This window comes from Grus americana, chromosome 2, assembly GCF_028858705.1.
Source record: "Grus americana isolate bGruAme1 chromosome 2, bGruAme1.mat, whole genome shotgun sequence".
In the NCBI taxonomy this organism is placed as follows: Eukaryota; Metazoa; Chordata; class Aves; order Gruiformes; family Gruidae; genus Grus; species Grus americana.
Window position 1 is genome coordinate 158373210 of NC_072853.1, and position 23994 is coordinate 158397203.

The 23994-nt window shown below is 38.8% G+C and overlaps 1 protein-coding gene across 3 annotated transcripts in view; it reads left to right on the forward strand.

Moving 5' to 3' along the window:
- The window catches only part of PTPRN2 (protein tyrosine phosphatase receptor type N2), a 665329-nt gene that overhangs the window by 63630 nt on the left and 577705 nt on the right, over window positions 1-23994 (forward strand). For all 3 annotated transcript variants that reach the window (XM_054817056.1, XM_054817058.1, XM_054817057.1), the window contains exon 2: window positions 6286-6336. In XM_054817056.1, the coding sequence (XP_054673031.1) occupies window positions 6286-6336 (51 nt within the window). The remainder of the gene's footprint in view (window positions 1-6285; window positions 6337-23994) is intronic.

A 23994-nucleotide genomic window follows, 5' to 3' on the forward strand; every position in this document is an offset into this window, starting at 1 on the left:
GACACCTATTACATTCAAGGCACATAAAAGGTGGAGTAAAGGAAGAAGATCAATGCTCAGTACTTATTATGCTGTTATATATTTTTCTCACTTTCTCTCTTGGGAGAAAGAGGTCCGTTCGTTAGTATTATGTGATCCTTTAATATTATTTTTGACCAAATTTATTTACTTTTCTTTCATAGTTAAACTACTATTCCAAGCAGTGTTGATAAACCATCACAAATTCTGCTGTCTTGATAAAATGTCTTTTTCAGTGAAGAATATTCTGGATATCCTGAGAAAGAGAGAACATGGCTGAACCTACTCTACTCCTGAAAAGCTCAGAACAGAGAGAGCAAGATGGAGCAAATTCTGCCCCTCTCTCACCTCCTGTCTCTTTACCTCTCTCCTAGTCAACACACCAGAAAGGAGGTAGATGAGGAACGGTTCAGCATGCTGCAAGAGGGGGAGGGCACTTCCACAAAAGAGTGAGACTGGAGATCCAGAAATTTCCAGCAATCAATAACAATAAAAAGGTGTCAGACTTGCTGTTTACCTGCATGAGTGAAAGGAGAGCACATGGGTAGGAAGGTCAGTGCCCAAGTAGGGAATGCACGTGCTTGGGAGGGACAGAAAGGGGTGACATTGGTGGAACAATGGTTTCTTGGAGAGTAGAAGAGAACAGGTAGGAGTTAGAAATACACTTCTTGCAAAAAGAATGCAGGAGTTTGGAACAGAATTAAAAGAGAAACAGGAAAAAAATCAAAACAAAACAAAGGAAAAAGGGGCTTAAAAAGGAAAATTTAAAAATTAGGGCCAGGGAATATCCAAATTTATTATTAAAGTGAATGTTAAAATGAAACTAAAGTAAAGAAACAGTAGTTGATTTTTTACATGCAATTGAAAGGGTTTGAGTAATGAATAATACTCATGTTACACATGTATCTACACCTATAGCACCTATGTAACAACAGAGCAGGGAAATCAAGAGGAACTCTGCTTAAAATCCATGATCAGCTTAAAGTACATTTTTCCCAGCCCTACCTGCAATTTTTTTTTTTTAAGTCTAGGCTTGGTAGGCATATATGTACAGCAGATCAATAAGGATGTGTTGAACAGATCACAACTTTAGCGGACTGAAGAAAATTTTCTCTTCTCTATTAGTGAGAAGAATATGTCTCCATCAGATGACTTCTCTATTCAGTTTTCTGCAGGGAAACCATGTTTGACTTTTCCTACCAATCAGTTTGCTCGTTGTTATGCACTATCTTGACTTTTTTCAGTTAGTTAGAGCTATCCCGGTTGTGTGAGCTGAGCATTTTTTGTGTGAGGTTGGTATGGTCTGCAAGTGTGAAGAGACATGAATTGGTGCCATGGCGGTTGAATGAAGAGCATGAAAGGAAGAGGCAGAGAACCCCCAACAACAGAAAGGATTTAGGAGGTTTGTATTTTGCCAATTTCTGATTGACAAGAAAAACTTAGCTGTTCTTGCCTATTGTTTGTTTTCTTGTTTTGATGGTCATAAGGTCATTTTTGATAAAGAGGGGCTATGGCCTGGTATTTATGTCAGTTAATAATAAAAATGCTTACAGATTTTGGGCATTCTTAGAAGACACATTTAATGTATAATCATCGTGGGTTGGCTTACTGGGGGAAAGGACAGAGAAATAAACACAATGCAATCTGTCTGATTGGTGGATTTTTAAAAAATTATTTTCCTCATGAGTGAAGTACTACAGCCTTTCCTAGATGAAGTTCAAGTGACTTCAACTGGTGCCTGATTGTTGTAACTAACCTTCAGAGGCACCTCTTAAAAATTCAAATGAACAGATATTCTGGTGTGGTTTAAACTTTTCCCTATTTTGTCTTTAGGAAAGCAGAACTGCTGTATACCTCATGAAAGGAGGAAGGGAATAGTTTTATTAGTGTCTCATGAGAATAATATCTTGACAAAGACTTTTAAACTTTTAGGTGCCATACTTGAAGACTATTTTGTGATTATGTTGTGCTGATTGCCTGAGAAACAGTACTGGAGATGTGGGGCAGAGGGAGAGGAAAGGGAGGTAGATTTTGTGAGACCCTGTGAAATCTGCTTTCCTGGATAGTTAACAGAGAATACACCATGTAAATGTAATATATAGCATAGATGCCTGCCCTTATTTTAAGCAGTCATAAAATTAAAAAAACATTAACAAAAAGTGTGTATATTTGAGTGGGTTCAATACAAATGGTCCTCATACCTGACACAGTAGAATTGCAGGCTACTAAAGTCTGTGTTTGGCTTGAGGGATAAAGTTAGGTATTTACTTATTGTTCTTGAATTCTCTCTGAGATACCTATTTGGTGTACGGAAGTTCACTACGCTGGTTTATATTACACAGTCAGTCTGTGCTTTTCTGACCTGTAGTGAGCTCTACTCAGGTAAGCTCTCCTGGAATTCACTGTGGCAAATCATTGAGAAGATAGTTTGTAAGCACGTGATTTATGTCCGAGGAAGTCAGTGGACATACACCACACCTTTGCAAATCCTTATATTTAAGAATGTGAAAAAAAATAAATAAATTATCCATGTATATGGGATAATCCTTACTGCTGTATTAATTGGATTTCAAATAGCTCCACTATGTGTCAGGGAAGTACTCTCCCTATATTACGAGATGCACGGCATAGACTTGTGTGCCTTGGTTACATGGGGAGAGCATAATCGGCTGAACTTCTTGTAGGTGCTGGTGTACCTGTGCACAACTACGTCATTGCTCCAAATTTCTTTGCCACTAGATGTGGGGACCATATACATGTTAGTGAAAAGGTGATTCTTTCATGCAAGTTAAGAAATAAACCTGTATTTAAGTTCTAGGTTAAGCAAAGCAATATACGTGCACCTGTTCAGTTTTAGTCTCCGTCAACTACTTGAATACTTACATCGAGAATTTGTTATTTCAGGGCCACTGCATAAAGTAGGATTTGGGGTTTTGGGTGTTTTGGGTTTTTTTGCAGGGTTTGAAGGTATTGCATCAACAGTTTATGTGTTTTGGGAGAAGATCTCTTGTAGAGGGGTTGTTTGATAGAAAAAGAAATGTAATTCAGTTCATGCCTTATGGGATCAAAATTAAGCGCTTTTTGGAGACAATGCCACTTCAGTCTTCAGTGGTGACTTATTTACCCCCATTACTATTAGTAGGTAGATGATATTTAAAATGAAATATGATGCTTCTTAATGTCACAGAAAATAACACCAAAAGATAAATTTGTAATTAAATTAGCATATTGACTGGTTGGGTAAAATATGCCTAAGAATAAACTCTAGCAATAAATAGCTTGAAATACAATATTTTTCAAGGATTTTTGGAGGTCCTTGTAAGTCTGTTTTAGGGTAATCACAGATAGGTACAGTTTGTCATGCATTGACTTTATTAACTTGCTCTCCAAGACACAAGTTTTCAAGGCTAATTGTGTCAGATACCTTGCTGCAGTAAGCATAAAATAACTATTATTAAAAGAGAAACTAAAACATGATAAAATCAGTTTTCTTTTGTGCTTTTAATGGAAAATATATTAGGTGATAAAGCAAAATGTATCAAGCAAAATCAGAGTGCATTTCAGAGTTCTGTGCAGAGGTAGTGTGGCTGTTTATTTCTCTGTATCTGAACATACTCATTCTGTTCATCTCGAATCTGGGCTTTTCTGCTTCTGAGAATATCAGTACGCTATAGGATGGCCGACCTCTAGCAGGTGGCCATGGGCAGCAGGTGGCTGTGATCCAGCTCCTAGGTGCTTCAAAATCAGCAGGGTCTGGGTGAACCCAGGGTCACTGCTTTAATATGCCGCTCCACTAGAAACATTCCTGGTTGAAGCTTCTCATCTGATGCCTTTTGGATCTACAGCCCAGCCGCTGCAGGATGGGAAGTCAACTACAAAACTGCCTGTCGTCTTGCCATCACAAGGCACCTTCTGCAGTCCACAGACATTTCAGGCTTCTGGTTTTAAGTCTTTTGTGAACTCTCAGGAAAACAAGGCAGAAAGATTTAAACAGGGATTTTTCCTAACCATAAAAAATTTGATTTTAGAAGAGGTAATATTCCTGTTTTCAGAAATCTGAAGTTGAAGTATATCTTTCATTTTTCTGTTTTATATTAGCACTTGAAGTCTTTTACCTTCTTTTGTTTTCTGCAAGTGTTCTTTTTTTTAAGTGATCATTACTATGCTTTGAATTGGAGCTGCTCTTATGCTGTATACTCTGCGTTGATGTGTTTTGGTCACTGCCTGTCATCATTCTTATGTTCTTTATGAGTCATTATATAGTTAAGGCATCCTTCTGCTTTGCTCGGTCAGTACCAAGGCTGCAATCAGATATCTTCAGTGAGTTTGCGGACACTGTTTCAGGTCAAATGGCTGTTACAGTAGACTTGTCTGGAGCAAAATTATACGCATCTCAAATATGTCACGAACCACAGTTTGTGGATTGTGTACACACACACCTTTCTACCATACTTTCCTTGCAGAAGCTTTACTGGTCTGAAACTTCCTCTACCTTTCAAAAGCTACCAAATGTACATCCACAGCCTACTGGTGTGTAAGTAAAAGGACAAAAGAATGTTTTTATCGTTGTGCGTATTGTAGGCTTGCATTACCTCCTTAAGGTTACGTATATGTGGTCTTTGCAGGCAGGTGTGGGACAGATGTAAGGGACTCTGTTGGAGCTCCAGTATGCCTCCAATTCACGTAGATGTTCTTGCCTAGCTCAGACCTAGCACTGTGCTAATAAATCCTGCTGAGACACACAGTATATTAGTTCTGGCTTAATGATGTGCTAATACAGTTACCTGCTGAAAGGCTGTGCAGGCATACATAAGTCACTTTAGCCCCCTGAACTTTTCTTTTAGCAGGGTTAGGTCGCAGGTAATTCATAGGCAGAGAGTCTTGAGCCTTTCAGGTTTTTTGATAAGAATAGCCTACTTAATCCGTTTGACTCTCTGATGAATAGAGATGCTTGTACTCTGTGCTTCCATGGAGATAGGCACAGCTGGGGAGAGAGGACTTGCTCCTGTGTTTAGATGTGGTGAAGTTCCTGGCTGGTTTTTGATGCATAATGTGAAACTGTTCAAGATTGCTTAATTTCTATAACTCCCTGTGTCCATTTATAAACTTAAGGTACTTCTCAAAAAAGTTGAAAGGCTTAATTGTGAAACTCTGTTCTCTAGGACAGTTTCTGTGTTCAAAATACAGCCTCATTCCTTGGATTGTATCAAGTCCTGGCTCTTTATCTTTGTTAGAAAACAAAGTAAAGAAACTACTGGTTGGGCTAACAGAGTGCATGCCCTTAGCAGTAGCACAGTATTTCATGCTGCTTCTGTACTTGGTTCTTGTCCCCGTTCCTCATTGTGGAGTGACCAGAGCAGAGGTGCATCTTTCCCACTTCTCTGCTGCCCTCACGAATATCAGCAGTCCTTCATTTTATTCCAAGATAAAGGGGATAATAACTAGTGTCTCATTACCTGTTTAGGTGATGCTAGTAACAGGAGAACAGAGTACTTCATTTGTAAAGATGTGTCTAAGTGGATGAGCTGGGATTGCCAACCTGGATGCAGTTTCTGGGTGAGGTATGGGTCTGGCATAGCAGGGACCCATAAAGCACCATGCTTTGGAATAAATTTCCTGCTTTAAATGGAGGAAAAAAAAACCCAACCCTGACCCTAGGATATTTTTCAAAGACCTGTACTGATTTGTCAGTTGTCTCTGGAGGTATCACGGTGTTGGTATGGGTGGCTTAATTTTTAAGCCTTTCTCCAAAGAGTTAGTGCTCCTGATGATCTAGGCATGGTCTATGGCTGCACTTACTAAATCCAAGCCTAATTTGAGCAATTTATACCCGATTCCTAGGCTGGTCTCATTGCAGCAGAAGTATCTTGAGGAAACTCCTGATTTCTTGGTGTATATTTTTGTAGTGTGTTGCAGCATTACTGTGCTGTGGTATAATACCATATGCAAAATTGAGAGAATGTAAGGTTCCTCAAATTATTAAATGAGAGAGACATGCACTGAGAAAACTGAACCCTCAGTAGAAGAATGAGGGGGGAAAAAAGAACATCAAAAGTTATTCTGGACATAACCAGTTAATAAGATGTGCTGTCTAACCAGACTTGCTTCCATGTTCTTTACTTTCTGTACTGCCCAATTTAGACTTCTAAGGCCAACGAAATGTCTGACTCTTGCTGAGCATTTAATGGCCTGAGAGGTCTTCAGTCTGAGCTGATTATCCACAGTTTGAAACCTGTATTAATTTTTACCTTTCTATTGTGTTTTTAGGCTGCCTGTTTGAGGATGACCTTTGCAAATCTTTTGAAATCTGTGTAAATGGTAAGTCTTGAATGTTTTGTTTGCTGACTACTCTGTCCTCTACCTCGTAATTGCGATGTGGCTGATTCAATAAGCCATATCTATATATGAATGAGAAGGGGGGGGGGGGAAAGAGTACCAGTTATGACTATTCTGGTCAGCAGTTCGGGGAAATTTAATAGATTTTAAAAATATATAAATATTCTCTCAACCTTGAACAACATAATCTCCTTTTATGAGAAATAGATTGTAATTAAATTAAACACACTGAAGTATGCTAAAATTAATTTGTCTTAATACAGGGTGAAAATAACTGTCTTGTTATTTTCAGATTGTTCACCTTTTTAGAGGATGATCTTGAGTAATTATCAGTCTCCTTTTCTTCAAAAGGTTATTTATTAGAATAACAAAGGTCTCAAAGAAATACCACAATTGTTCTTGATTATGCTGTTTCCTTTTTTCTGTGATTTTGAACTATGCAGAAGGAGCTTTCTTCTGCTCTCCTTCAGAATTTCCTTTCAGTAAATAAAAAAAACCAACACAAATGTATGAATGAGTCTACTGGAATAGTACGAATGACTTTTCTGAGAATATTGTTGAAGATTGTTAATGTTCTATATGAAATCATTTAGGTCATGGTGAAGGACAGATCATGTTTAGAGAGAGATCTCTTGAAACAATTGCTGTTGTAAAATATGTACATTTGTAATTAGGGATATTTTTAAGTATTATATATGCAATTTCTCTTTGTAAATGTATGGTATAAGGAAGAAGTAGTTTTGTTTTCCATCAAACACAGGACCCAATAATGTGAGTCTATTTATATATAAACTTTAATATCCTAATTTAACAAACATTTGAGATTAAATTCTCAATATTGTCATACATCAGACAAATGCATGCAGGGGAGGGAATAAAACCAGAAATATGGTTGAGGAGTTCAGAGGAATTAAAATAGGTAAAAGGTTAGAAACAATGCCTTTATTAACATGTCTGAAGATAATTATTGTGTAAAATTGTTATTGGAAGTTGTTACAATAATATTCAAAAATTCTGCACTGACGCTTTCCATGATTTGACACCAGGAAGGGTAGTGGCAGTTTTCTACAGCTGTGCGTTTTGCTGACTACCAATGGTCTTCAGTGCCTAGGTGTAGTTTTCCCCAATGCAAGTATCTTTAATTGGGTTTTATGATAGGTCACCCTTATATCTGGCAGGCAATGTATAACAGGAGTTTATGCAACAGATGAGAGTAAAGAAGTATATGTACTTTAACTGACAGCAAAAAGTCTTCAATAAAGGTTACTTCATAGCTTCTTGCTCCACCTGTTTCCTTAATTGAAGATGCAGTTTTTAAAAACTCAACATGACTTTCATTAGAGTGCAAAATTAAACTATAGAAATCATATCTGAATTCAGAAAGGACTACTTCTGTAGATGTGCTCTTAATTTGGCATAACTGTAACTTAAGGAAAGGTCAGTAATGAATAAGCCAGTTGATCAATGATATTGCCTAATGGCTGATCTTAATTTAAAAAATACATGCAGGGTTTCTGCCAATGTGTTTAAAGTCATGGCAAAGTATTTCTTTTTTTTTTTTTTTTTTCCCCCTCCACTAACTGGGCAAATATTTTCTGGAGTGGATTTTAAATACTGTCCTTGATGCAAGTAAAAATACACTATTCTTGAGAAGATTAACAGAATCTTTGGAAGATCATACTTTGAAGTACTAAAATACTATCAGAATTTACTTTTTATATGTACCAGAAAAAGAGGGCCACTTGATTCTGAGCAGTCCTTCCCATTTTTCATGTCCAGTCTGCTTCTGGTTCAACTGTATCTCTGAAGTTCTTCAGAAATCCTGACATATTAAAATGCAAGTGCTTTGCTGGATTGAAAGCTCAGGAACTTGTCTGTGGAGGTCACTATGCTTGGGAGCAGAGCTTTGTGTATTGCAAGGTCACGGAAAGGTTTGCCTCCTTTGTTGTCACACAAGTGCCTGTTTCTGAAGTATAGTGTGAATGTGGGTAAGAAACAGCAGCTGCTTTTGGGCAGCATCTTTGAAGCATCTGTGATCTGCAGATCTGAGTCTGACTCCTGCAGGAAGGCTGGTAATTTTGATCTTTCTCTCAGCCTCCAGCAAAGGTAAGTGAACTGACTGCATTTTCAGAAATGAAACTGGGGTTGCCTATTGAAGACATAAGTATTTGCTATCTTGCGTCATGTTATCAACTCGGGACTTCAAGTACTCGTCATGCGTCAGACTCGTAAAAGGATAACCAGAACACCAGTAACGGAGCTGTTGCATAACTTTAAAATAAATGAGAAGGAAAGAATAGATTCTCTTAAAGAAGAGATTAAATACCTAAAAGATTTTGATAAGTCTTCATTTGTATGAATAAAAAAGGGATGTTAAAAGAAATTTATTTTATTGTTAAAAGCAGTATAATCCAGTTGTAAGATCTGATACAAACAGCATAACTATCAGTTGCATCACTTCCATCTGGTTAGGTCATATACCATTTTCGCAGTGCAAAGAACCTGCTGTAATAATGATTGTTGACTTTGCTGCTGCTTTCCCTCATCATAAAAAGGTCTCTCTTGGCTTCAGTGATGGGTTCTCACTTATGTTTGTTTAATAGCTCCAGCAGCGTTCATGCAATATTAATTTATTTCCATAAACCTTTTATCAGTTTTCTGAGCTGCACGGAGTCATCAAGTGGTTAAAAAGGAACATATTGTTTCATGTTTATTTTAATGGCATAAGAATAAGCCAGGCAAAAAAACTGAGTTAGCTTTCCTGGACTCTTCCTTTGCAAAGCTAGAACTTTGCGGGGTAAAGTGGCTTAGGCGTCGCTTATTTCACTTCTGCTACATCATTACCTCTATTTTACAGTTGAAGGAACTGAGATTTTTCACCCATCTAAAATGCTTGAAAGCTTGCAGCTAAACAACTTGATATGAAAGGTGATATGCTTATGAGCTGCAGACCCTAATAGAAAATAATCTGGCATGCTATAAGCTTGGAAATACTTGCTCCCTAATAAGAGCTGATAAGCTGCTACAGATGCCAAAGGAAGCAAATAACAGTGTCTTAATTAAACAAGTTATGTAGAAGGGAAAAGAATAATATAAGGAATAGAATTTGCAGTGAAGGTATGTGTAGTGACACAGCTGTGGGTAAAGAGGGATATGGCATTCACATGGTCACATACGTTTTGCTGTCTGGGTTTGAAGTTTAAGCAAATGAGTTTGCCTTTGTGTATATTTTTATTTTTTTGACCATTATGCCTAGAATGAGTTTGGGGGGGGGGAAAAAGGCATCAAGAAGGAATTTTTAGACTATCTCTGAGAGAGATATTCTTCACTTATCCTTGAATGCTCCTTGTATTTATATATGAAACCTAATACAGTTGGGTAAGTGGGAATATGTCATGTTCTGTTTTGCATTTTAAGTGATAAGTAAAGCAGTTCGTGTAAAACATCAGCTCACATAGCTTCCTCATTGGAAAGTTTAAACAAACTGGCTCCTCAAAGCAGCAAAGCAAAGACTAGTTCTTATCCTTTCTTATGAAATCATGCTGTTGAATTTGGGTAGTGCCACTGGGAAAGACACCATGTGGTATAGATAAAAGCATTCATTTCAAAATAACTATTCCTTATTGTCCTCATTCCTTCCTTTATTAAACTGTTTGAACTGCTCGTTTAGAAGGATGACATTCTTTCCTTTAGGTTTAATCTCCAGATATTTTGCTTCACAAAGAAGCTTTGTGCCGTGTTTTATCCGTGCGTGGATACCACGATATCTTTGCTCCTTATCAACAGAGCCTTTATAAATCAGGGCAGTTTTATTTATGAAAGATGTTGCGGCTGCAAGCCTCCTTCCTGCATGAAATCATAACAGGGTTCATGCAGACGAGATCAGATTGTAGAAAACAGCTCTGTGAGGCCAACCAAAAAAGTTAATTAAATACAGTCGTTGGCGCAGGGTGCATCATTAAGTCAAGCCTCACTGACAACCACTAAACCTCTCCTAGGAAGACACGGTCTAATGTCTGCAGTGGTGTTTGAAGATGCCGTGCCTCTGAAAGGCTGTATAAACAGCTATGCACAGCTGAATCAATATTGCTTTATGTATGCAAGCTGCACTTGTTAGGAGGGACTAAGGTTAGCATGGTGTGTCAAAGGCGTCCAAGCATTGCAGTACAAAGTCATGAGCCTTCCCAAGTTTGGATGTCTCCAGATAGTTCAGAATATTAATGTACTTTCTTCCACAGCCACAGAGCTCCTTGAACGTTTGGAATATAAGTGATTGCATGTGCTGGTGATGAGCCATAAATGGTAAACATGTGCTACAGATGATAAGGGAGAGGAGTCAGGATCCCTGAAATGGTTTCTTGAACTTAATGTGTTGTGCCAGGTTTTCCAGACCATTGCCTAGTAGGATGGAATTACAGGGGGAGATGCACCTCGGCATTGTTTAGCTAACAGATGTCTGCAGCTACATCTGCATTTGCAAGGCACTGCTCTTACAAAGGCTATCAAAACTTTGTCAAATGACACTATAAATCTGTGCCTAAGCTTTCCAAAGCCTTTCAGTAAGAATCAGTGCTTGTTATAACTCAACTCAAACTTCAAGGATAACACCAAGTGGAACATCTATATACTGTCGCTTTACTATATGTACAGAGAATTTCTGTGCTTTCCAAGGATGTGGGAATTCTTCACAAGTAACTGAAGTCCTAATACCACCCTATAAGGTAAACCTGATGTTGTAATTTCTAACCTGAATTCTGAGGTAAAAGGGAATATGTATACATGTAGAGTAAAAATTATTTGCCAATTATTTACATACAGGGATTTACTTTCAGTGGTTCTTCCATACCAGTTTAAGATGATCAAATTTTTTCAGAGACTTTAATTTTTTTTTTTAAAATATGCTTTGAAGAAGTATGTCAGAATCTGGTATGATACTTAAGAAGGAGCAAATTTTAAAATCTGCCATTGTATCATGGTATCCTGAAAACCCCACATCTTCAGAAGTATTTACAAAGTTCATTCAACTGAAATCAGGGATGAGTTACCGCCTAAATATTCTTGAGAATCTGTGGCTGTGAGGATGGGTGTCTTAAATAAGAAAACTTAATACACACTTTTTGAAATAATTCTGTGTTTGCACGTGGAAGTAAACACCAAGACTTGCTCATTCCCCACCCCGCACTTGTTCCCCGTTAGGTTACGTAACAGAATCATGTAATCAGAGCAAGTCAATGATATGGAGTTTGTTTGGGAGGGAGTCTCTGGTTCCCCATCGGCCTGTGTACTCGCTCTCCCCTAACGTCAGCTCCTGCTTCCTCTTGTCTTGTGAAGCTCTGAAGACACCTGTATTGGTGATGGTGTCAGACCTCGTCAGGATTAATGAGTGGAAGAGAAGTTGCAACGCATAACTAGGAGTATGAATGGTGAGAACGTAATGAAAGGGAGCGGGAGATGGTGACGGTAAAAATTTCAGAGTTTGTCAGCTCTACTCCAGCTAACCATGCCACTGCTTTGTAAATAAATTGTACCGTCTCGGTTTCTAAATGAGGGGGTCTGGTATGCAATTGAGTGTACACAGCCCACTGTTGGCTGACAGGAACACTTTGACAGCTGATGCTGAACACTTCTGAGCTATTTGAGGTAAAAGCACTGAGAGGAAAAATAACATTATAGTTTTACCATGAGGTTAAAAACAACAGGCCAGTGATGACTTTGTCTGCTTTACCTTGCAATAGAGTGTGGTGCTTTTTTTCTCTTCAAAGAAAAGACCCATCTATCTTCCAAACTGTCTATTTGTGTGTTGGTTTTTGTCTCAGTGTGGTGTTAAAATAGCTACCTGTGTGATAGTGGGGTAGAATTGTCTAGCACAACTGGCATTAAAACTGGAGTAGTGATCAAAGGTGAAGTTACAATCTTCTCCTGAGGAGAAGTCACTTAGCGTGATAACGTAACTATAGTTATTCACTATCCTAGCTGTCACTAAAAGCTTTATTGTGGGGGTTTTTTTTTTGTGGAGAATCTCAAGTTGTACCTCCTGCGGGGCACAAAACCATCGCTCAGACTTCACTGACAGCCTGCTGTCCAGCAGCAAGTGCGAGGCAAGTATGTACAATCATAAATCTACCACCAGCCGTAGGTAATCCTTTGTGTTTCTGTCCTGTGCTAGTAAATAAGTCTTGGAGCTGCTGAGCGTTGCAGTGTTATTTCATGTGGACAGACCTACTTTTAATTCCAGCTCAGGCAAGAATGCTGCTGTGTTGAAACTTTCATTTCTGTCTTAGCATTGTGACTTCTGGTAGTGTATTTTCTTGCTCCAGATATTAGCATTTGGTTTCACACAACCAGGGCAAGCACTGCAAGTAAAACTGTTTAATTGATGTATGTTTGAGAGATTTTTATTTTTTTTAATGGAGGGGATTTTGGTGTTTGAATCAAGACGTTTGGTTACAAGACTCCACCTCCCCGCTCATAGGCTGGGGAGGTGTGTGTGGGGGGGCTAGATTATTGAAGAATAAACTTTGGTATATCTTTCTCTGTTACCCAACTTGTGTATTTGCAGTGATAAAGTGGATGACTGTCAAAATCTAATGTAATGATCTGATTTTAAGTCAGACTGCAGTTCTGGAATTTTGGGATTTGCTATTTTTTGGGGAAAATATTCTGTATTCCTCCATTGAATATTTGAGTTGATATGGAGTCTTCACTCTTACAGTATGTGTGTGTATTTTTTATTACAAAAAATAGGCAAATCCCATTTGCTGTTTTTCTGGAACTTGTTCTATATACAATATAGGGTAACTTAGGAAATGTATTATACACTAGCATATTAAAATTTTCATGAAAATACATTTGGGTATTTGAGTAATTGTCTGTATTGTGTATCTTATTACTGTGCGGTGGACCCCTTCATTAACCCTTTTTGGGCAGGCTGTGTAGCAGCTGTTGGCACATTTGTTGGACATATTCAGAGATGTTCCCTATTTCATTATCTAATTACTCTTTTTTTTTTTTTTTGAGTGTAATTGTAACATTTGGGAGACCATGGAAAAGTACAGCCTGTCTGAAAAAAAGCGTTAGGGAGGCTCAGTAAAACTTGTGCCTGATGAATCATGAAACACAAGAGCCTGAAAAGGACAGCATGGTCTGTAGAGAAGAAGAGAACACCTAAGGATAATGTTCTGGCAACCAGGTGGAAAGCAAATTAATCCTGGTTTGGAGTGACACTGCAGCAGTGTGCCTCTGCTGAAAATCCATCATGCTTTCTCCCTTCCTTGTGTAAAGGGGCATTCAAAAGTGTTACGGTTTACTTTGTGATTAAGATGTTTGCATTGTGGCTTTTTAAAAATAGAATAATAAGGGGGGGTGGGTGTGTGTTTCTTTAAATTGTTCACCTCTATTAAAAAAAAAAAAAGCCCTCCAAACCTGCATAAACATTTTTATGAACAAAGAATAGTAATAAAAATTGTCAAAACAAGGGAGACGTGAAATGGGTGAGATTGGTGAGTTGGCAGTGACAGCCACCCAGTTGTATTGTGATTATTGGGCAACTCCAGATTTGAATGAGATGTGAATTTTTTTCGGGTGTTAAAAGGATATCTTTTACTTAGCGTGTTGGTTACTGATGCACTTTGTTTTTGGAATTACACATTCATAACTTTGGATCTACTTGCTTATTTTGGGCTTCACCTAATCTCTGTTAGGTGTGAAACCGATATTTGCCTTTGTCCCCTTGAATATCAATAAGTTAATATTGTTTCAGTGCAGCATTGGTTAACTGGGTTAATTGGATTAATTATTATCATTAATTATCAAGGTACTTTGGTAATTAACTGAGGTATTGACAAGAGTGTCTAAAAGAGGATAGACTAGAAAGCTTTGACCACGTTTCCTGCCTGAGAAAATTACATGCTTTTTTTTTTAATAATCATGCTTCTTGTATCTTTCTTTTTTATAACTTCAGTAATCCTGTGTATTGGTACATATGCTTAAAATATGGGATCATGAATCAGACTATATATTTTCAAAGTGTACCAATTTACAAGGCCATTAATGAATGACTCTTGACTATTCACTCTCTGCATTTTCTTGGGTGTGTGAAGGCAAAGCTGTAGATTTCCTAAATGTCTCCTGAATAAGATCCTTTTGGATATTTCTTTACAGTTAGAAGTTTCTCTGTGTTTAAATTGCCATACTTTTGTCCTGGTTGTTTTTGTTTTGTTCAAAAGTTCTGTCAAAAGTCCTCCCTGTTTGCTGGACAGACTGCGCATTGGTTGACTACTGTTGCATTACAATAATCACTTAATGAACAGCTTTTTGTTGCTGATTTCATAGTATTTGACAAGCACTAATAGGTTTTTGACTCTCAATCTGCCTTTAGACCATAAACATAATGGGAAAAAATTAGTAATTATGGTTTGCAGGGGGGAATGTAGTCCTGGCTAAGTAACCTCTCAAAGAATATCAGAGAACGGAGTAGCGAAACCTTATGACTTTTCACCTGAAAGTATATCTGCCTCACAGAGCAAAACTGATTGCAGTTTCTGCAAGACATAGTGAGTTTTTTGTCTGAAGATAACTTGTATGTGAAAATATATTCCCTAATAAATAACATCCATGATTTCATGTAAGAAGCTAAGGAGGAGGGAATTACTTTAATCTATAATATTCTAAGTGTGAGATGCAAGTTCATATGCACATGAAAAACATAAATATATAATATATATGAAAATAACTTTCAACGTCATTGTTCTGAACAGATGAACTAAACAGATACAACATTTGCTTTTTTTTATTATTAAATAAAGAATGTGAAAGTTATATCCCAAGTTGTGTACCTATTACTGGAAGTCCTTATTTTGGACTGGATTAGGTCCAAAGTAGAACATTTATTCAAAGAGCTGGAAAATATATACTTTCTCTTTATTCAGATGCTTAGAATTAATGTTCTGTAATAAAGAACAGTGGCAGGCTTTTTTGTTCTGTGCCCTCATTTAATAAAGAAGAAAAATCTGAAAGTGAACTAATTGTAGTACTGTTGATTAACAGGTAAAGACCTGTTAATGAAAAGTCATTCTCCATTATAAGCTGTTTGAAGCCTTTAATTTAAACAGAGTTTTCTTTCATACCCTACAACATCCATGGCAACAGCAACAAAAGTTGCTCTAGAAGTAGACAGAACAATACAATAAATAGTTTGGGACCATAAAATAGGTTTAATTTAGTCCTTTACTTAAATAACTTTGGCTGCTGGTCTGCATTAGTTGGGAAATATTTGGTTGCTTTAGCTGCTGTGTCAGCGTGTTCCTGTATTGGCTCTAAGGTAGGATCAGCATGGTTCCAGAAGGTTGGTAGCAGCAGACGATGTTAAGGGGAGAGTAAGGGAATACCACATTTAATGTTTGGACTCTAAACTCTTCAAGGGAAGATGCCTATCAAAAGGAAAATGTTTTGGTTCTTAATGTAATGCGTCAAATATTTGTGTTAATATTGAATTTGCAATATTATGACAAGGTTGAAAATGCGTACCTAATTTATTCTATTTAATCTTACCCTTTAAGATTGTATTTAGCCTTTCAACCGCATTATCTCACTGACTCTTTCAGAGATTAGACGGTACCATCATAGTTGTTTCCTGAAAGTAACAGAACAGGTAGGAATGAACAGTTGCACACTATGCAATTTCTCAATGGCAAGAATATCTTTTGTTAACTTCATCTGTTATTGAGCTGTAATTGATTCTTTCTCTATGGTGAACTCTATAATAGATGAGAGAGAGGTGCATTATCCAACCAGAAACTATATAATGTGCTGGTGATAGTGAAATAAAATGAGGATAGAGTTGAAAACTAGAATCATAGCATGGTTTGGGTTGGAAAGGACCTCAAAGATCATCTAGTTCCAACCCCCCTGCCATGGGCAGGGACACCCTCCACTAGACCACATTGCCCAAAGCTTCATCCAACCTGGCCTTGAACACTTCCAGGGAGGGGGCAGCCACAACCTCTCTGGGAAACCTGTTCCAGTGCCTCACCACTCTAATAGTAAAGAATTTCTTCCTAACATCTAATCTAAATCTACCCTCTTTTAGCTTAAACCCATTCCCCCTTGTCCTATCACTGCACTCCCTGATAAACAGTCCCTCACCATCTTTCCTGTAGGCCCCTTCAGGTACTGGAAAGAAACAATAAGGTCTCCCTGGAGCTTTCTCTTCTCCAGGCTGAACAACCCCAACTCTCTCAGCCTGTCCTCACAGGAGAGGTGCTCCAGCCCTCTGATCAGCTTCGTGGCCTCCTCTGGACTCGCTCCAACAGCTCCATGTCTCTCCTGTACTGGGGCCCCCAGAGCTGGACGCAGTACTCCAGGTGGGGTCTCACAAGAGCGGAGTAGAGGGGCAGAATCACCTCCCTCGACCTGCTGGTCACACCTCTTTTGATGCAGCCCAGGACACGGTTGGCTTTCTGGGCTGCAAGCGCACACTGCTGGCTCATGTTGAGCTTCTCATCAATCAATACCCCCAAGTCCTTCTCCTCAGGGCTGCTTTCAATCCATTCCCTGCCCAGCCTGTGGTTGTGCTTGGGATTGTGCCAACCCACGTGCAGGCCTTGTTGAACTTCATGCGGTTCGCACGGGCCCACCTCTCCAGCCTGTCAAGGTCCCTCTGCATGGCATCCCTTCCCTCCAGCGTCTTGACCACACCACACAGTTTGGTGTTGTCGGCAAACTTGCTGAGGGTGCACTCGATCCCACTGTCCATGTCGCCGACAAAGATGTTAAATAGTGCCAGTCCCAGTACCGACCCCTGAGGAACGCCGCTCATCACTGTTCTCCACTTGGACATTCAGCCGTTGACCACAACTCTTTGAGTGCGACCATCCAGCCAATTCCTTATCCACTGAGTGGTCCATCCATCGAATCCATGTCTCTCCAGTTTAGAGACAAGGATATCATGTGAGACAGTGTCAAATGCCTTGCACAAGTCCAGGTAGGTGATGTCTAGATGACTAATGAGGCCTTCCTTCGTATTTTTTCCTTTGTCCTGCAGTCCTCTTTTTTGACTCTATGTCATGATTCTGTATATTCCTGTGAAATTCAGATAAAAAGGGTCTTGGGGTAGACTGACAGTTAGATGGATGGATATTTGGTTGGTATGATTGCCAATAGTTTTATAGTATATTGGACACTTACAGAAGGCAACCTGCAGTACCCAGTCACAGTGGAAGTAGTTTAATTGGATTGAGGATTTCCAATATTAAATCCATTTGTTTCCTTTTGAGGTGGAGTGGTTTTCAGGGGAGTGTGGGGTGGTGGCATTTGTTTTGCCTTTAAACTTTAAATAATTTTCTAGCTTTAAGTAATAAACTTGATTGTTGCTTGTAGCTTTTGTGACAAACTCAAAACCTTTCCAAATTATAATAGTCTCCTGTTAGTCTGATTTCATCTCTCTTTCTAGGATGTTGTTTCATTTCCGTTCAATATTTAACTTCCAAGTTTGAGATGTAAAGATTTACTAGACTTCTACAATAATTAAGAGTTCCTACTTTACTGACAGCTTGCCTTCATTTTAATGGGATTTTGCTGATGGCTTTTGCTGGGTAATTTAACGGAACAAACTGTTCTTTAGCTATTAGAAAAGTTTCCTCTTGAATTTGTACCTATAATTTTGATTGCTTACATATGTTTGAATGATTGTGTTCTAAATATTTGGTTTTTAAATGAGGTAATCTTTTTTTTATTATTATTTTCAAGTCCTTCCACTTATTTTTTCCTTAGTTCAAAAATTTCTGTGAATGTTGTTTGGCTAAAAATGGGCCAGTATGTTCCACGAAACATAAGATAATGTAAAATTGATACACAGTTGAGAAATCTCAGTCCTATTGCATGTCTCATCCTTTTCACTCACTTTGGTTTTGTTATGGTAAACTTAATTTTAGATGCCAAACTTCCACCTAATGTTTTTGTTAAAAATGTTCAAATAAGTGTAATACTTAGATTTCCTTTTCTTTTAGTAGACCAGTCACTGTCTTTCTGCTCCTCCAGTTAGACCTCACAGATACAAGCATGTGAGTCAGAAATTATTATAACTGAAGAAATTAAAACCTCTGTAAGAAGTTTGGGCAAAAAAAAGAATCCTTGTTTCAGTGGAGGGTGGAGTGCTCGGTGGGAAAAGGTTGATGGACATGTTTAACATTGCAGTAGAAATTATAAATCCATGTTCACTAAAAAGGTAATCAGCCAGTTAGTGCCCATTTCAAGTCTCTAGATGTAATGCGTTTCCAGTTAGAAGTCACTCATCCTTGCTGGGCTTTATTTCAAATTATCTAAAAAGAGATTTACATTAGGACCCTAAAAGTGTGTTGTTTGATTCCCCCCCCCCCCCCAAGGGATTAGGTCATTGGGTAAAATTATCTTGTTATTTCATGAAATATTACCCTCCACAAATCATGCCAAAAAAGATTTACAGGTTTCAGTGTATTTTGTTGGCATGGTAAATAAGTTATGACCAGAATAGAGGTTAACAGCATATTTTCAGAATGGAAGACATCTGTAGCTTCAAAAACATTATTCCACCTCAAAAATCTACCACAAAGAATCTTTTTCTAGCCTCAGATGTCTCTTGGCCAACACACATTAACTAAAACTCAGTTCTGGAGATGCCATACTTTCTCAGGGCTGGAATGGCTTGTGAAGTTATTGTGATGGTTCCTTTCTGCTTTGCTTAAACAAGTAACCCACAAATGCAGATCAGCTTGTTCAAATAACACCTTATGATTTCCCTTCAGCTATGGGGAGAATGACTACATTATTTCATCACAGACCAAAGGAAATGATAGTTCAGAATTCTAGAGCTAAGGGCTTTATCATACATTTCATTCACATACAGTAGCACAGAGTAAATATTTCCCTCTTTTTAATCTGAAAGTCTCTACATGAGATATAAATGGGAAATGGGTATTCGTTAATTAAGCTGCAGTAAGTGCAAATTTCAGTGCCATTACAAGCTGCTTTTTTAGAAACCATGACAATGACATTAAGCATTTGCTAAACAAAATCTGCTCCTGTATGTCATGCAGTTTGCATCCTGTTTACTATTAAGAAGTTGTTGGCACAGGCAGAAGACATTTCATTAAAAACAATAAATAAACAGAATTTTCTTGGTCTGAAATCAGCTGTTTTCAGAAGTGTAGGTTTAGATGCAAAAAGAAGAGGTGGCATAAATAGTTTTCTTCCTACTTGCTTATGCCTAGCTTTTTATAAGCCGGTGCTTGTACATCAGCTGTTATAATTTTATGGAGCTGCAGCTCTCCTTACTATGTGAACCTGCACCTTCAAGCAGAGAAATACTTTCTAACCATGCGAAAGTACAAATCCGTTCCATCCTCACAAGGAAGGCTTACAAGAAGCCATTTGTACAGGTCTTCTGCAGGCCATGGGGGCCCATGGTTTCAGGTCCCTGTCTGCCTCACAGAGGTGGAAATGTTAAATCTTGCTCCCAGAAAAGCAGCCTGGGGTAATGTCTGCCCTCCCCATGGCAGCTGGTCATCTTGCAGTAACATGGGTGGAAATTATGCAGCCAGGAGAGGGTTTAATCCTCTTGCACAGAGTTTGGGATGCTCGCTTGGATGCCAGTACATATACTACAAAGAAACTTTTGGGATTTTAGAGGGAAAAAAAAAAATCCAGAGACATACTAAATCTCCTGAGGTTGAAAATTGTACGTAAGTAAATGGCTGTGAACTGCCTCTCGTCTTCAAAATGGTGTAAAACTTAGTTGGGTCCTCTGTCCATATCCCCTAGACTGTTCTTTATGTTGTTTCAACTACGCAGGAATTGCTCTGCAGTCTGTCACCCCCAGCTGAATTTTTTGCTGGGAAAAAAAAAAGCACATTCTGGCTATATAATCAATGACATAGTCTAAAACCACTCCATTAGAGGAGAAAAAATGCAAACAATGTGAGAAAACTCATCTCTCTGTTGTATAGAAAGATTATTATGATGATATGTGAAGTTTTCTTGGTGGAAAAATACAAATAAATGCAGGTCATTGATTTTAAAAAGCATTATCCTTTGCAAGACAAGGAGATTTTGTAGGCAGACTAACGTACTCGCAGAGGAGCAGAGCCATATGTCACTGCAGCAGGGTTGTCCTTTGGCTTGAATAAAATGAGAATGTGAAAGATTTTATTGCTTTGGGTGTTAATACTAGTTGTAATCAAGACGAAACAGAATTATCTACAATATCAGTGTGGGAGATACTGCAGTTCAAGTGGCAACAATTTTATGGGGGAACAGATTGATTTATTTCTACTTGTTTACTGTCTGTGCCCGTGAGCCGTGCTGTCTGCACGGCTGGGTCCGTGCTCCGCAGAGGTCTGTGAGTGGTGCGTGCCGAGCGGCTAACTCTCCCCCCCGCGAGCAGCTTCTCAGAAATGTCTTACACAATTGCACTGGAAGAAACTGTGAATAGTATTGATTAGTGGCCCTTTTCACAGAAGGTGGAGGAGAATCTGAGTAGGGCTTTAACCACCCATAATTTCATCATTTGCTGTTAACAATATCTGAATCAACTTCAGACTCAGCTGAAGAATGCCGCTCTTTCTGGCAAGGCTGAGCAGATGATAATGAGATATTCTGATTTCAGCTGCCCCTTACAGCAGTTTTGGTGCAGGGGACAGGATCAGCAAAAGTCGTGGTTTGCTGCTCTTTCAGCTGGGCCAGAGTAAGCTCTGTTCTCCGGAGCTCCTCAGCTCAGTGTTGTTCCAGGTCTGGCCATGCTGTCCTCACCGTATTGGAGTGGTCTGACCGTGACACGACGCTTTTTCTTCTTGGCATAGCCTGGGATGCCCTGTGTGAGCAGCGTTTGCTGCTTGAGGGAAGGAAAGCTGACTTGTATACAAATCAAGTGTGGGGATACTGAAAAGACGCTACATGGGGGGAGAGAGATGCCTTGGGACTGTGGAGAGAGCCTGGAGCTGTGAAAGAGAGGGAGGAAGAAGTTAGGGAATCCCAAAGGTGGTAAAAGGCTGGGGACACCTTGGTTGCCCTCAGCCCTCCTTCCTGTACATGCCCTCACACCCTCATCTTTCCTTCCCAGGGTGTCACCGAAAGTGAAATGGAGTTTTGCCTCCATGGCTGAGGGATCTCCTCGGCAGTGAAAGGAGCCTCAGAGCTGGGTGAGCAGAAGACATGACTCTGGGTACTTTTCAGGAAAGGACACCTATGGAGAAAGTGTGATGGTGGAGTGGTGTGGAGGCAGTGCAAATAACTCCCCCCCCCCCCCCCTTCATCAACACTGGGATAAAGAAGCAATTTCTGTTGGGATTAACTTGCATATTGTTTTCTGCAGCAGCCAGCTGGGTCAAAAGCACAGAAATTAAGTCTACCAGATCCCTACAGAGAAACCTTGGGCATTGTTTCTGTTGACACTCCCTTATACCTCCACTTCCATCCCCAAATCTGTTACTAACACAAATTAATATTAATCTCAAATATTTGTTCTTTTGATTCATAGGAGCCCTCCACACATCTTACTGTGCTAGGTCTTGACTTCTGAGTCAAATGTCAGCGTGTGTTAGTAGCCTAGGGAGTTCTAAAAGCTTGTTTGAACTTGAGAGATGTGTCATGTTTTGGTAAAGCAGCAACTTCGAAGAGAAAACAGTAAAAAATAGTACTTAATGAGGGTTATTGTATATATTCAGAAATATCATGTAAATATTATTTGCTGTAGGCATGCTTTGACTTTTATATTGGAAGCAATCCATAATTTCGTAGAGTTTAAAATATAGCAAATATTATTTTATTTTCAACTTTTTAAAAGAATATTTGATTTCAAAATAGGAAACCTGCCCTTTTTTTATGTGGGAAAAGTACAACGCTCTTGGGAAAATAATTTGTAGAGTTGGTCCCTAATTTTATTCTATGAGTCATTGTTTGGTCATTTGCATCAAGAGTGCTCGTGAGAGGAAAAGGTTGAAAGTCTTGGTTTACTTGAGGAGTGAGTTAGCTTCAGTGCCAGGGATCTGGAAGATCATATAAAAGATGCAGACATATAAGGGGAAGACAGTTCATTTTCCTGAATCTTCCATATTCTTTTGAGGTCTGATAACCTTATTCTTAGAGAAAGTTAAGTATGAAAAAATAGTAAATGAAATGCTTTGCCTAAAGTGAGAGTATAGGAAAGAACGTGTCAGAAAAGGCTGTAAGACACAGCACTTGCACGGACATCCCTCTTGTTCTGTAGGTGTTGTGAGAGTTCATTTTTTTTAATTTTTATAAAGCCAGTAGGCAGGTATAGCAGGTTAAGGTGTCTGGGTATCTCCAGTAATCACTGTGCCTGTTTTAACAGGTTTAATCTGTTATCGTTGTCTTGCCCTGCCCGACAGTGGTTCGACAGTAGCTGGATGAATTAGCTAATCTCTAAATCCCATTACTGTTTGTTTTGCCTGACGTGTTTGCTAGGTCGCTAGGGTAGGATGAAAGGAGCTAGCAGTGTAGAGCTGCAAGCCTGAGAGAGGCTTGATTGACAGCCTGACAATGTCAGGGTCATGATTGAAACTACTGCAAAGAGAAGCATAACTGGAGGAACATAATCTGTGATTCTGCAAAAAATACCATTACTTAAGTAGTAATGGGATCTGTCAAGGGTTGGTGCCAGTGTGATATGTGGAGTTGTGGATGGGTGCCATAATGGCAGTTCAATCAATATTGCGGGAAATTCTGAATGAATGGATAAAGCCAGATGCCAAGTTCCACTCCAGAATTACCTAATAGCCTTCTTCGTGTGTTGTCTGCCACCGCCATAACGATGGACGTGAAACTTGTAAGCAAGAATGTTACAGAGGTAAAGTCGCTGCTCTGTCAAGTTTTACTGTCTTAAAAATACTTGCTTACTCTGAGAGGAGCTCGAGTAACAATAACGTGGCTTAGAAAGTAGCTTTCAAATACCTGATGTATGTTCTCTTTTTTGTTCCTGAGAGATAATTGAATTATAAGATGCAGTGGCATTATGTATGATGGAAAGGAAATGCAAAGCAATTGTTTTGACTGAGATTAGTCTAGAAATACTAGTTAATTTGCCATTATTCAGCCATGTACTTTTTTCTGTTAAAATTAGTTGTCAGAGAATGGAAGAGAATTGGTGAAATTGGTGTGCAATAACAAGGAGTAAAAACATAATGGGGTGTGGAAAGCTGATGGATTCAGGACTGGTTTTGATAATAGGCAATAAAGGTAGCAAAGAATTTCATAGCTGCAGAAGATTCAGAGAATTTGATAGAGCTGGCAGATACAAGAGAGAAGAAAGAACACAAATATCAAGATTTGTAAAAGTAATTCAAGATGGCAAAGTTTTGCAGTATTGATGCGAATGCTTGCAACTTTGCAAGGCTTTGCTGTTTAGTGATTCAGTATCAGCCACAAGTGGCAGCAGTGACTGATACTTTTCGGTTTTTGTTTATAAGTATTTGGGCTCTCTTAGTGACACTGCTGTTAGGTCAGGAAAAAGTTTATTAGTTTGCTAATGTCTTAGAAGTAACTTGTTGAAATGCAATTTTTTTTTTTTTTGTGGCATGCCACCTCTCTTACCACAATGTTCATGTGTACCCTGTAAGCAACATAAACGTAGTCAAACATGATGTGTAAAAA